At 41.3% G+C, this 15,220-nt stretch overlaps 1 protein-coding gene across 2 annotated transcripts in view; it reads right to left on the bottom strand.

Annotated features, from left to right (window-relative positions):
- Window positions 1-11,458, bottom strand: part of ABLIM1 (actin binding LIM protein 1) — a 137,810-nt gene extending 126,352 nt beyond the window's left edge. For both annotated transcript variants that reach the window (XM_050337197.1, XM_050337207.1), the window contains exon 1: window positions 11,206-11,458. In XM_050337197.1, coding sequence (XP_050193154.1) covers window positions 11,206-11,443 — 238 coding nt within the window. In that variant the 5' untranslated portion in view covers window positions 11,444-11,458. The remainder of the gene's footprint in view (window positions 1-11,205) is intronic.
- Window positions 11,459-15,220: the final 3,762 nt, after the last annotated feature.

Genomic DNA, 15,220 nt, shown 5'->3' with positions numbered 1-15,220 from the left:
CCTGAGTAAAGGGATACAAAGAGCACACGTTAGTATTGCAAACAAAATCTCCTTAGACCAGGATGGTTTTTGGTTTTAATCTCATTGTTTTAAGCCTGAAGACTAAAATTTGCCCTGCTGTACAACTCAAAATCTACTCAGATATTCCAAACTAGAGATGAAAGAGGAATAGACAGCAATTCTAGAAACAATCCCCTTGTACTTCTTGTTATTTAGAATTGTATACTTAAAAGGAAAGCAAAATAATTCTTTTTCTTTAAATACCTTTTGCACTGTACAAACTCCATGGAGTCTCCCTTGAATACAGCATGGGTGGAAGAGTCAGAGAATACACTGTAGCTAAACAACATAGTTATGTTGTTGTTATTTTCTGGTGAAAAATACTCTGTGCATTCAACATGAGGCATGAGAGCTGAGATCGCTCCACAAAGGGAAAGAGTTAAACCAGTTTGTTTTGCTTTTTCTTGTACCTTGATAATGTTGCAAAAGTATGTGTAAGATACCAAGAAGTTTGGCTATGATTTAAGGTTTGTTATTCTCATTTTAAAAGCTGGCTTTCATATTTTTATCTTGCACTCATTCTTCACAGATGAGATCATGGCTCAGAAGTGTTAGCACACAGTTTTTATACAATTTCTTCAAAACGGACTGGTATCTCCTGTTCATCAACCAGTGAAGGAAAAAGTCAGGTAGAAAACAGAAAGGGAAAGAGGAGAAGTTGTTCTACTAAATAATATCCAGGAAAATACCCTCTGTTTAATATCCTTGCTTCCAGCAAAAAGCCTGGAACAAATTTTTGACAAGAAAGGGCTGCCCCAGGCTTCCACAGCTTAACCACTGTACAGCCTAGGTCAACTGAGAGCCACCACTTCTGTGAGGTCTTGATTATGGCATTTTGCAAAATGCTCCCTTCTCCAGGAAGGAAATGCCACTCTCTCCTGAGTGCTCTAATTGTTATCCTGATTTAACTGTGCCCGCTTAGATGAAAACCAATAATGTCAACGTGGGATTTCTTGCAAAAGCCCTGTGACCCAGCAGTGGTCCCAGTGCCCTGGTGGGGAAGCATTCTCAAAAACTATATGGTTAAGTATTTCCTGGCTTCTGTTTCTCCTGAGCATACCCTCCTCCAGCAGTCCTCCGGTGTCTCTCCCTCAGCCACCTGGACAGGTGACACGTTTTCCATCTTTTGGAAGCACCAGGAGCAGGAGTGCTCCTTAAGGACTGTAGTAAAGAAGAAGAGAGACAACTGACTTAGGAAAGCTGATGGTGTCATGGCAGTTTTCCAGATTCACCAGAATCCAGTGAGCAGAACTCAGCCTGTACCTGACCCTACTGCTCCCCATAACAGGTGTGAATAGCTGTGTTTGTTCCTGAAGAAAGACATAAGGTGCTTACACACTGACCTGTTGTCTCTCCAGGTTCTTGCCTACCCCCTGAGCAACCCAAGCCTTCCCAAGCCTGCAGTTGAAGTTTTTCTGTGTCACTCATCCTACAGCCTTTCCATACCTTCCACAGGTTTTGCTCTGTAACAGCTTCATCCTGCAGCTTGTGCAACAGTCTTAGGCTGCCAAGCCCTGCTCAACCCCACTCTCCCCACCTCACTGCCCAGGGTGGAACCAGCAGAATGTTCAGGAGGCCCCAAAGACTGACCTTCCCACTGCAGACCCTCTATGCTGCACTATCACCAGTCTAGAGGAGCACACACAGACCCACCAGAGTGGAATATGGTTCTTTCTTAGGACATACTATGGTCCTGCAATCCTAATTCTTAGGATAATCACTTACTGATTACAGTTATCCTTACCAATAAGACTGATCCTTAAGCAAATAATGCTTGATGGCCTGGGTCCTACCCACACCTTTTCTTTGTAGCCTGTGTCATGCCATTTTGAATACAATCAGGCTGTAACGTTGGTGTTTACAATCATGTGCCATCATCCTTTTAGAGTAAACAAAATTAAATTTCAGAAAATACATCACTTGATTCAGCAAAATAAACAGTGTATTCATTCCAGTCTGTCAGGATTTGGGGGGTTAGTGCTTTTGTAATAGGACCGTTTCATATTCGTTCAAATCAAACTCCTCAAGAATAAAACATTTGAGAGATTTTGATTTAATAAGGGGTCTGGATTTCTTAAAGCAAAATCTGATATTCTGAGGTTCTTGAGAGCAGGATTTTCTTAGGAGGTTGCTATTCTGTGTAACATTAATAGTCTGCAAAATCCAGATAAAACAGTATGACTGATGTCTGATTTGCTGCAAAACAAAATAAGGAAACCAATACACTTGGCTTTGCTCTAAATATCAAGCAGCCTATAAGACACATTTTTACGTAAAAAAGCACCTGAAACCATCAAATCATCTTTAAAAACAGACGAGAAAAGATGATTACCTTACACTGCTTTGCAGTAGCCCCAGACATATGGGTAATCTTCTGACTGCAGGTATACCAACATTAACCTCTGAAGATACATTTATATTATTGATACAACAACTGGCTTCCAAATGGCTTATGTTATTGCTAATGCATAGAAAGAAGATCATGCTTTCTTCACACCCATGTGAACTTTTACACTGTGCACACACACTTGGCACTGGACTGAGCTGTCGTACAGACACATGATCTAGTGACAATGGTTTAAACTTCATAATGTTTTTAAAAACTGCCATACAAAATCATCACTATTCACCTGTATAAATTGGATTTATCTAGCCAAATCATGACCCCATGTCGCTGATAAAAACATGATAACCATCACTGCCAGTAACCACAATTACTGCTGAAAACCACAGATAACTTGCAGGAAGGCAGGAATCCCCAAGAGGAAAGCATATGTGCAAGTGTCATGCTTTACTGTGCATGCCTAAGGTTAAGGAGATTTGATACTGAAAATCCACTTCAGAATTGGATTAACTGTGTAGAATAACCCTCACAGTCTGTCTTGGGAGGTTTTGGCTCAGTGAAATCAGCAGGAATGCAGTAAAGACTCACTACTCTAAAGAACCTCTCCCTGAGAGGTCCATGAAACACCAGATCGAAGCAGCTTCCTGCCAATCAGTTAATTTGCAGAGTAAAGAAACAAGTTCTTTGTTTTGCAGTGCCAAGAGACATGACAGAGTCTCTCACTAAACATTAACCTTTAGCGTGTGTCTCAACAATACAGAGAACAGCAAAGCAAGTCCATCATCCCTGAAGGTGAGGCAACCCACTATGGGGAGACTGGATACATAACATCCTTATATTTAAACTGGACTAATCAATAGTCACTATGCCAAATGAAAAATTCCTTCTCTTCTGATTCCACATGGAACTATAAATAGGACTCCCAAAAAAGGCACCTAAATCTGTCCCGCAAACGTAGCTCACTCCCAACATGTATTTCCCAGTCCAGTGTCCTACCAAATGAACCACAGAGGACCTCAAAGAAAAGATAAAAAAGATGCTTTCCAAGTAGGTACAGCTTGGCTGCACAGTGTAATATTAATATAGTCCAACAAGCTTTTACAATAAATAAATTTTTTATCACCTCACTCCAGCTTCTGGTACTTTTCTATTTGTGGCTCTGATTTTATCTGCTAGGTAGGGAGGTCACTTTTCTGAATATGAAAATACCTTATTTGAGGCTTTCTTTTAAATTATTTGCTGCCGTTTCAACAGTAGGATCACCATAACAATATTAAGTGGACATACAACAAATTGATATTCAAAACCAACTTCTGCAGCAACTGGAATTTTTGAACGAGAGGTACAATAGTTATTTTGCTGCTGTTCACAGTCAGTTGATGCCAGTCTGCAGGGCTTATTGCTGCTGCTCCAAAGGAAGGAGTCACATGTTTTAAAAGAGAGTTCCACAACTTCAGAAATAAACGATATGGAATCTTCCGAGTACCGATATGTACTAATAAGATAATTTGCTTTGTGCTTTTTGCATTTTACAGCTTCATGGTTCTATGTTTTACATTGAAAACTCCACAGAACAGCTGCACTGCCTAATTCACATGGTAACAAATCAGTGATGAACAACCCCTGGCACCACACGGTTCTGCATCCCACCATAAAGACCCACTCTCTAAAGGAAAATCACTGAAAAATCAAAAGCACGGTAATGCAAAACCTGTAATTACTATAACCCATTTTAACATTGTCTTCTTTCTCTCTCAGCTGCACCTCATCTGCATGACCTGGGTGAAGAACATTCCTGCTTCCCTTTCGTCCCTTTTCCTTCCAATAACTCTTTGCCCACAGAGATCTACCACACATCCATCATTCTCTCAAACTAAGAGCCACTTTTAAGGTCCCTGCATAAAAAAGTCTACTTAGTGATATCCCCACCTCTCAGGCATAAAGAAGGAGAAGGAGCCAACAGCAATTAGTATTCATCTTCTCCTCAACCAGTACATGGGGGACATATGGGAGTGGATGAAGCAAGAGAAGCCAGACACCAAGCCTCTCACTCCTGTTCTACTCCCTCCATGCCCCAAAATCAAAGCTGCAGTGAGTGATGACAGCCATTTCTTACGCCCTTCTCTCTGCCCTGAAGTTTTCCCAATATTTCACCTTCTGGATCCAGGAACAGCTTTTAGAGCAGATGAAATAGCCATTTCTACTTCTCTTTTTCCCATCCCGGCGCCACCAGTATTTTATCCACTGTCAGAAAGACCAGAACTTCTTCAGCTCGAGAGCAGCCTCCGTTTCAGATTTACCTGTGTCCGTCCTGCCTGCAAAGGCTGTGTTGGCTCTGGACGCCCCCAGATCACGGGAAGAAGGACACCCCACTCTCCTGCCCCTTCCAGCACTGGAGGGGAGCCACACCTGCTGTCCTGCTGCAACCCTGCCCAGGAAGGGGGCGGCCTTTCTCTCCGGGCTGTTTGATTAAAAACACCAAGGTTACACAACTGCGAATGACGGACGCAGGGAGGAAGTTTCCATCAGATACAGAACAAAAGCAGGACTCCCTGTAAACACCACTGGGAGCATGCAGCCACAATGTGCTCTTTCCAGCCAGAGCTGCCTGCACTCGTTGGTACCGCAGAGTTTCAGAGCAAGGGGAGATCTTCGCCTCAATTTCTCCTAACCATCTCCACCCTGCTACTATTGCCTACGTATGTAGCACAGAGGACACCACAACATTTTCACTGTTTCCTCCACCTCACAGCTGATTCAGCTCATCTTTCTTGCTAGCACCTAGAAACAGTAAGAACTGCAATTTTGTTCTTGTTTAGGGGATTACAGATAACAAAAAAATTGGGAGAGGGAGCAGTAGAGCCCTACAGAGGTGAATTTCGTTCCTCTGAATGATGCTCCCTTAATGCAGATTAATGCTAAACCACTGATTTACTACTAAGCCAATTAGCTTAGATTGATCCAAGCACTGGCAACAACTTGCCAGAAATCTGAAACAGGAAGCCAAGGGTTAAGAAGCTATTAATTGTTCTAACATTTTAAGTAAGAATGTAGCAGTGATTAAATTGCAGTAGAGATATTGAAAATGGGCAGAGGATGAAGAACTGATCTGAATAGATTACTTTTTCTTTCTACATTTCATTAAAAACAAAAAAATCAAGCTAACTGTAGATATTTAGAGAACCAAAGATTACTAGGACCTAACAGAGATGGAGTTTCAGCTATACATCCTACTCAACACAAAACAGCTACTCAGTAATTTTCACAAGAATACTTTGTGCTTCTCAGGACAATGCAGAACACATCTCCATTTAAGAATCCCTTACTCATCTGAAGATTGACTAAATCCCTCACTTATCACTAAGTGAGCAAACCTAATTCCATTAATCTTTTCTCATAAGTCTTTTTTGCTAATACCGTTCCCTCGGTGTTCTCCTAATTTCCCTCCAATTTATCAGTACCTTTTTCAAAATGCAATGTTCAAACCCAGAGACAGCGTCCAGCAGAGTCCTCTTCAGTGTCAGGAACAGAGAAAAAATTATCTGGCTGTTGTATATAGCACAGCCTAGAATATATATATATAAGATGGCAGAAAAGGAATGGTAGCAGTATTATACAGTCAATCTATATTTACATTGTGCTAAGCATCATTATCCTCCATGTACTTTTCTGGATCAGTGTGTGTTAGTTTCCATTTCTTATCTGTGCAAGTCCACACTTAACACTTTTAGTCTCTGAAATTCAACTGGGTAATTTCAAACCATTCAGCTGACTTATCAGGACTATTTTGAATCCAGACATTGTTCTGCAGAAGGAGGAAATAATGTTCCCAAATTGGGATTACCACAAATTTTAAGATCATGCTCCCTGTGCAATAATACAAGTCAGCATTATTTAAAAAAATAAATTATAGGGACTGAGGCCAGGAGACATTGCTCATTTGAAGGAATCAATTTGGAAAGCTATCAAAAAGAAGAACCACCTTATCATAGTACAGGAGCAGTCTGTTCAGCACCTCTCTGCATCTGAAAAGTACCACCTACTACAATGTCAGCAGAACCTGGATTTTCCTCTCCCATGTCAGGACTTGCCACATTTCAGATTGCTTAGCTTTGGACACCTGACAAGTTCACACAGCACCCCAAAAATCCCAAGTCTGTAGGTCACACCAAGTATCCATTCTGTGGGGAGCTACCATGAACACCATTAGCAGGTAAGACCAAAGACTAAAATAGGAATTGGTTTTTTTTATTTGTGACTTCCTTCTTTCTGTCCAAGAAACAACACAGACTGGTGTTAAAGAAACTGCATCCTTCATGGTGATCCTGGGCACTCCTTGGTGCTAAGAATGGAAAGTGGCAATGGGCTACAGAGAGTTCGTTTCCCTGACTGGGGGCTCCAGCCTTCTTGCCACAGCCCAGCAAGAAAACCCTACTAATGCAAGAAAACTGATGTGTGGGAGCTTAGATGTAAAACAGCATGTGAAGATTCCAGTGTTTTATCCTTCACTAGTATTTTATAACTGGACATTTTATATCAAAGCTGTAAAGCCCATTCCTCTCAAGAACACTCTGCCTCTGTGTCTTCCCTCTGTATCTGCCCTGTTGATCTCTTAGATCTCTCCTCTCTGCAAACATACACATAGAAAAATCAGACCTTCTTTCTCGTAAATCAGACTACCATCGAAAAAATCAGACTACTTTTTCTCACAGAATTAAAAAGAATACACTATCTCAACTGGATTATCGACAATGATTATCTGCTCCAACTGCCTGACCAACTCAGGGCTGACCAAGTTGAAGCCTGTTAAGGGCATTGTCCACATGTTTTAAACACTGAAAGGCTTCAGGCATTGACCACCTCTTTAGGAAGCCCATTTCAGTGTTTGACCACTCTCTCAGTGAAGAAATTCTTCCTAATGTCAAGTCTAAACCTCCTCTGGTGCAGCTTTGAACCATTTCCATGCATTCTGTCACTGGACACCAGGAGAAGAGACCAGCACCTCCCTCTCTACATCCCCTCCTTGGGAAGCTGTAAAGAGCAATACAGAATGATTTGGGTTGGAATGATCTTCAATATTGAGTCCAACTCTTAACCTAATGCTGCCAAGTCCACTCACTAAACCATGTTCTTAAGTGCTTCATCTACACTTCTTTCAAATACCTCCAGGACTGGCAGCCTATTCCAACGCCTTATAGGTGAAAAAATTTTCCTAATATCCAATCTAAACCTCCCTTAGTGCAACTTAAGGCCATTTCCTCTTTTCCCATGGCTTTTACTTGGGAGAGGACACCAACCCCCACCTCACTGCAACCTCTGTACAGGTAGTTGATGAAGTTCTACCTGAGCCTCCCTTTCTCCAGGCTAAGCATCTCCAAGGTTCCCTCAGCCACTTCACATCAGACTTGTGCTCCAGACCTTTCCCCAGCTGGGTTGCATTCCTCAGAGTGAGGTATGGGGTTATTGTGACCCAAGTACAAGACTCAGCACTTCATCTTACTGATCCCCACACAATTGATCCAGCCAGTCCAGATCCCTCTGTAGAGCCTTCCTGCCCTCAAGCAGATCTACATTCCTGCCCTACTTGGTGTTGTCAGTAAACTGACTGAGAGTGCACTCAATCCCCTCCTCCTGATCATCAATAATAACATTAAACAGGACTGGCCCCTATACTGAGCCCTGGGGAACACCACTCGTCACTGGCCTCCAATTAGACTTAAATTCATTCTGCACCACTCTTTGGTCCCGGCTATCCAGCCAGATGTTTTACCCAGTGAAGAGTAAATAGGACTTTGGTGCTTCACAGATTTTCTTCCACCAGTCCAGCTCACTTCCTATCTCCCCTATTTTCCTGCTCTCCAGATTCTCCACATGCTTTTCTCATCCTCTTAGTTCCTTCCTTCCCTTACATGATCCAACAGAAGCAGCCATTCTCACAAGTGATGCTTTAAATAAAGACCATTACATAAAGAGTTACTAAACTCCTACAGGAGGTCAGTTAGGTAATATGGTGTATATCTCCTTTCCCTCAGGTGTACATCACTGTGGCAGCCAAAGAGTGATCAGTTTGGAGCGTTGCATAAGGTGTCATTGGTACCAGTATCTGGTACAGGAAGCAACATCACGCAGTTCCAAGCCAATTTTCTCTTCAGAATTCCACTGCTCCTTTGCAACAAGTTTTCAGCTTTTACTAGTCCTGACATTTTTCCACAGGGTCTTGCCTTCAGAAAATCAAAGCCATGTGCTGAACCAGACCTTCCAGGTTAAGATAGATTTTGTTGCAGCAAACTACATGACTGGGGACCTCTCTAATGAGAAGCATCCTCACCTCCTCCCCTACACACAGGAGGGAAGGTAGCTCATCATTTTTTGGCCATATGAAATCAAGCAAAATGCAGAATAAGGGTCCTTTCAGTTACTCAAAGCTCCTTTTGAACTCCTTTTTTTTTAAGTTTTCTTCAATTTTTAGAGTATTTTTAACTGTCAGTATGATGCCACCATTTAACCTTATGAGACAAGTTTAACCTCCAACATTCCCATTATGAAGGGGATGAATTTCAGGACACAAGTCCTAAGTAAAAGCAACTCATGGGTTAAAGGGATGAGATTCCAAAGGCTCACCTCCTAAACACTAAATAGCTCTGCACCTGTTGATAATTCCTGACCTTCCAAAAACCTAACGTATCGGCCTTTCCTCATGGTTATGATCCACATATAATCAGGAAGGAAAATAATAATTAGTGAGTCTCCAAATGCCTTGAACAGTGTAGTTTCTAATCTCTGTTTGCAAAGCCAAATAGAGACAGCAAACTGCCTTCCAGCAGGGTTTATAAGCTGCTAAATCTTGTAGTACTTGAGGGACTGTAATCCCCAAGCAGCACAAGCTGGCCTAAGAGACAGTCTTACGTGGTTTGCATCTTAAAGTCACATACAGCATTTACAACCAGGCTGTTTTCAAAAGCCATTCCACTGGTTTTGTTCTAAGTAGCTGAGATTCTGATTCTAATTGCTTCACAGATTGGAGAGAGCTGGGACACCAGACACCTTGCAGCCTTTCAGATAGCATTACACACAGCACTGGACAGCAGGACCACCACATCCATCCTATTGAATAGTAGCACCCCATGCTGTAGGATGAAAGGAAAAAACCCCACAGTGGTTATTTGCATTATCTATTTCAGCCCAACGCTAAACAGAGCCTGTCCCCCTATCTTTGCCATTGCTTACAAATGAGTGAAGAACCACAAAATTGCAGATTTCTAGAGTGTTTAACCCCATATAAACTAGAAGAAAATTGCACATGTGCAAAATGGTCGCTCCCACCTTGCTACAGTAGCAAAGAATTTCTCTGGAGCCCTGCATGGATTGATCATACCTTGATCACTGTTCATTCAAATAATTTTCAACTCTAAATTGTGGTTTATAAAAATGCCTAACGTGTCTGTAGAAGTTTTCTCCAGAATACCATATGAAACACTGTGGGGGCTGGCAATGGAGAATGGTAGTTGCTTTTTCTAGTTCACAGCTATATTATATATTTGTCTCATGTTTTAGCAACACTTAAATTAAAATTTTCATTTAAAAAGAAACTGATTACTCAGAAGCAGAAACTATCTGAAACAGCATATGGGTTTTGGCCAGTTCTACTCTTACAGCATGAAGTTCACGGGATGCAGAGCTGACTAACAGAAAGCTTTTGCACATAAGAAAAAGTGACATATACCAAAGTAAATCTTGCCTACCAAATACAACCAGTATTAACATTTTGAGGGGCTGCACACAGTGACAAGTATGTGGCAGCTTTCTTGATCTAATAAGTACAGGCAAAATTCCAGCACATAAGCAGTTTGGGTTATCAAAACTGAGGTCCATAAAGCAAGTCTTAGAAGAAAATAAATCTTTGAAATTTATCTGAAAGCTTCAGATTAACATTTATAGCAAATTTTACAGACGAAGATTATTAAAAAAATTTGTAATGGACTGTAACAAATTGGTTAAGCTGATGAATTCCAGATATAAGTTCTCCCACCACTGATAGCTCTATTAAGTAATAAAGCAGTGTTCAATGTTAATTAAAACCAAATTTTAGCAACTACTGTGAGGAACAAAGAGCACTGTTAGGACTCTGTACATACACCCACATTATGATACACATTGAACACAGTTCTATTCTCCAATTTTTCAAGGGTTATAACAGAATTAGCAAAATACATATAAAAGGATAATCAAAGGCATGGATTGACTCCTGCACAAATTGCATCTAAATAAATTATGATTTCTTATGCTGAAAAAGGAGGTACCTGGATAAAAGGTACAACAGAAGTCTAATAAATTTACAAGTGACAAGAAGGTGAACACAGAAAGACTTTTAATCACTTCTTCCAATTCAAGAATGAGGCAGCTTCAAATGATAGTCCTCGGCAATAACTTTAAAACAAACAAAAGGGAATACAGGTTCACAGACCACCTAGGAAAGCTCAGAACACACCACTAAAGCATGTTGTGCTTTCAAAAGGTTCTTTTCTAGCTTAAATACTTCTGAAGTTTAAGGTTTTGTCCCAGGATGACCACACAGAAAGAGCTGCATCTATGTCCATCAACTACTTTTGACTATCCAGATTCTAATTTGGCTTTTTAATCTTCTTTCCCTCCTCTCTGTCAGTGATAAATATTTCTCCACACCTAAACACACTTACTGTCATAAAGTACCTTGCTCCTATGCCAAAAATAAGGTAACTGTAACAAGCAATTTAGTCTATTCACCAACCAAAAACCAAGATCCAGTGCCAGTCTTCACTTACCCAGGTCCTCAGGAGTGTCAAATAACTGCTCACACAAGTAGTAGTCATCTGGATTCAAGTAGGGCAGTTGCTTCAGCAAGCTCTGCTTCGGAATGAGATACAAGACCTCTGCAATATTCCCATCCTCAATTACTGACATCTTTCTGACTGAATTTCGAAATTTCACTTTTTCCAGCACCATTTCATCACCTGATCCACACAGCTTCCCAAAGCTGTTTAAGATGGGGAAAGAAGGCATTTCTATTCGGAAGAAGGTAGGGAAAGCAACCTGTAGTGCATGCAGTCAGTCCACTACCCACGGCACACTGCCCTTTCCAATCCTTCTCTTTTTCTCTTATCCAGCAAAGGAGATTAAGGAAGATATATTTTTAGTGATTATCTTCAAAGAGATCACAACAGTATGCTTGATCAGGTGGTTGCCATCTAAAACTATTGTAATCAGTTGAATCTCATCCCCGGGAATGAAAAAAATCAGAAACAAAACCATAAAGAGTATCTGAAAATCAGATTACTATTCAGGACAAGAGAAAGAACGTAACTGAGTTATATAAGAGGATTAGTTTAAAATCAAAAAACCTTGCTGTGTCAAAAATCTTATTATGGAAGAATCATCATCATCATCATCATCATCATCATCATAAGCTACAAAGGCACATCTGTGCATTTAATCTGCCGTGGCCCTGCTCAGTGCCAGGTCTGTCTGTGTGCTACAGTGAAAAGGCTGTAGCAAAGGTAGAGCATGTCAGTCCTCCTTTTTGAGGAATGTACCAGCACTGGCTAGCACTGCTCCATAAGCAGATTTCTTTGGAGAAATCCTTTCTGCAGCTTTCACTGCCTATTGCAAACAAAAGCACTCATGCTCTCCCCTAACTGCTAAGGATTGGTTCACTTCTGCTCTTCCTCTCCACCTTCCTGCAGAGCTGAGAGCAGAAGCTTTGCAGATACGGTGCCAACCCTTCCTGCTTCACTTACGAGAAGTATTTACATTAATCCAATTCCAGTGACTTGCTAATCTAATCATCTAATGAATATTTCTCCCTGGGGAAAGGCAGAGTTAATCATCAACAGGGCACTGGAAAGTCACAGGAAATTCCAAAGCAAAAGATATTAAAAAAAAACAAAACAAACAAACCAACAACATTCATCACCTGTAAGAGAAAATTACAGGTAGACCCCAGACCTGGATCTGCTTAGAAACAATTTCAGACTTTTTACTGAGTGAAATTCCCTGAGACAAATGCACAGCCAGTGTCTGGCCCAGGCTTTCAACTCCCCTTAACACACAGAAGTTAACTATAGCTGCAAAATGACCTGGTGTAATCACCACACTGCTTCCAGTAGGGCTTTTACTAAATTAGCAGGTGAAAAAACCTACCAATAGGCTTACAGAGCACAGTGAGAAACTGTCACTTAATTCTTCCCTCAAAACTCAGAGCTTAAGTACTAACTCCAGATGGGGACAGGCTTTGAAGAGAAGACTGCTTTATTTACTGTTTTAAAGAGAAAATATCATCTCATAAATCCAGACCTTGATCATCTATTATTACACAGCTCCTATGAGTTCAATCACTTTTTATTTCTCAAGTAGTATGACTATTATCTTGAAAACAAGCCTGAAATCACAGTTCCCTTAAACAACCATTCTCCTGAGTTTTCTAATCAACCACAGATACAGCAGGGCAAACCCAGAATAAATCTGCACACTGTAATAATTTTAATGGGGTGATGCTAGTGTATGTTTGAGGAAGAGCTGGTTCAGTAAGGAACTAAGAGGATGAGAAAGGCATATGGGGAATCTGGAGAGGAGGAAAATAGGGGAGATAGGAAGCAAGCTGGACTGGTGGAAGAAAATCTGTCAATAGCAATTCCAGTTCTGCCTTAGAGTGTCTTGTATCACACCAGACATCCCAGCGAATGCTGTGTTTTAGTCATTCCTCCTAGGAAATGAAGCTTTGCAGCAATTTTTCAATCTCTCCTGGATTTCTCAGCCTACTGACCTGTACACTGCAGCTCCTCAAGGGAAAAGACAGCTCTGAAAATCCAAAAGCTTCTACTTCTACTTCAGCTGGAGGTGGATCACCAGTGCTTAAAGCAGAGGGATGACTCACAGGAGATGGCTGGGTGCACGCTGACACATGTATCTCTCAGTGTAAGAGCGTCATTTGTTGCTGGATAATCAGTGAAGGATGTTGACATCTGACAACAGCAGTGCCAGCTCTCCTCACCGACACGTCATGGTGGACTTTGCCCTTTGAGATAGGTGAGGCAAAAGCACACATTGCCCAGACATGAACTCTGCTGCAGAAGTTAATCCTCATGAAAGCAGAAAGGTGAGCTCTGCAGAAACTGTTCAAACTATGGCAGCATTTGCTTGGCTGCCTAAATGCCCGAAGAAAAGCTTGTCCTTCACTGGAGTTTGAACACGCTGGTTTAAGACTGACATTTTCTGCTGTATCCACGCTGATTCCAACCTTCAGCTCTACTCACCAAGGCAGTCACTACACCAGCTATTGCAGTAAGAATTAAACCAGCATGACCTGTATATCCACTAGAGAAACAGTCAGTCTGTGGCCACTGTAGAAGAGTTTGATGTACCAGTGGCGCACAATCCAGTGTCCTTCCACCACCAAGACACATGGGATTGGTGGGAGACCACAGACCAGAATGTAGTGACCCTAACATGTCACTGCAGAAGCATCCTGCTTAATTAAAAATAAGGTTCTCCTTCCTCTGAGAGAGACTTCTCTAATGCTGCCCCTTTCCAGCCCTGGCTGTTGCTGTTGCTGTCTGAGAACCACCCTTCCACAGACCACATGCTCTTTATAACACAAAGCAATGTAAGTTTTGGATAGTTTTTTTTTAAGTACAGTGTTTGTGTTCAAGAGCCTCCATCCTGTCAGTATGCAATATAAGGGGACAAGCAGTAGAAATGAGCCAAATAAGAGCAGGAAGCATCACTGTGGCTTCCCAAGTCAGATGAAGGACTGTTTGAAGAAGTAGGCTCTGAGGGGCAGGTGCCTGTGTCCAAGGCACAGGACAAGGCCTGCAACACACTGTTACCAAGCTCTGGGATTTAGCCTCAGTCTGAATCAAAAAGTCAGTGATCTCCTACCACTTAAATAAAGCACTCAATTAAGTGGAAAAAATTGATTTTTAATAATCTTGCCGAAGAGAAAAGAAAGAGGCAGGAAACACAAGAGCACAACCCTGTCCTTACGTTTCTTGAGAGCCAGCCTCAGGAATCCAGGGCGCTCAACTCAGAACTAGTGTTGAGGAAATTTTCTCAATATCTGCCAAGCAGCAAATCATGTTTAAATCACTGCCAATTCAAAGCTGTGTCTAATCCAAGCAGTCAGTCAGTGCTGGGATCTCGAGCCTTCACAGAGCACAGTGTGAGGTATGGGCACTTTCCAGACTGACAGTTTTCACAGGGGGCTGGCTGGATACGAGACAGGGTTAAGCAGAATAGCTACTTTAAATATTTTATCTCATGACCACCTTTATAAATATTTTATTTATAAATATTTCCAGCTGTCTCAAGACCGTTTCCTATTCAATCCCCTCTGAATTCACCAAACCAATGGGCTGCCTGGATGATATAAATACATGCATGTTTCATATGCAACCAGGAATAGAAGCTTCTGTACTAATTCTACCAGAACAGAAGTAACAAAAAAATATGACTGCAATCCACAAAAAAATTACAAAACAGAACAGCAAGCAGTGAATAATAGTAAAAAATCAGACAAGGGCTAAACAAATAGTAGAAGAAACATCTCTCCATGCTCCAGAGCAACACTGAGGATTAGACTTGCCCTTCAGCTAAGTAAAAGACAGAAATGTGTAGTGCACTAATGCCATCTTTAATTGCTTCTGCCATCAGAGTTAAACTTCTTGCAAATGCATTTGAGTGAGACTTTATTCTTATATTGAAAGCAACAAAAACGCCCAACTAAAAACCCAAGAAACTGAAGTCAGACACACTAGCTCTGCAAAACCTATCTGCAGAAAATAA

The sequence above is a fragment of the Myiozetetes cayanensis genome, unplaced genomic scaffold (assembly GCF_022539395.1).
Source record: "Myiozetetes cayanensis isolate MyiCay16 unplaced genomic scaffold, myiCay2020 scf10, whole genome shotgun sequence".
NCBI classification, from domain to species: Eukaryota; Metazoa; Chordata; class Aves; order Passeriformes; family Tyrannidae; genus Myiozetetes; species Myiozetetes cayanensis.
This window is presented reverse-complemented; position numbering and strand designations above follow the sequence as displayed.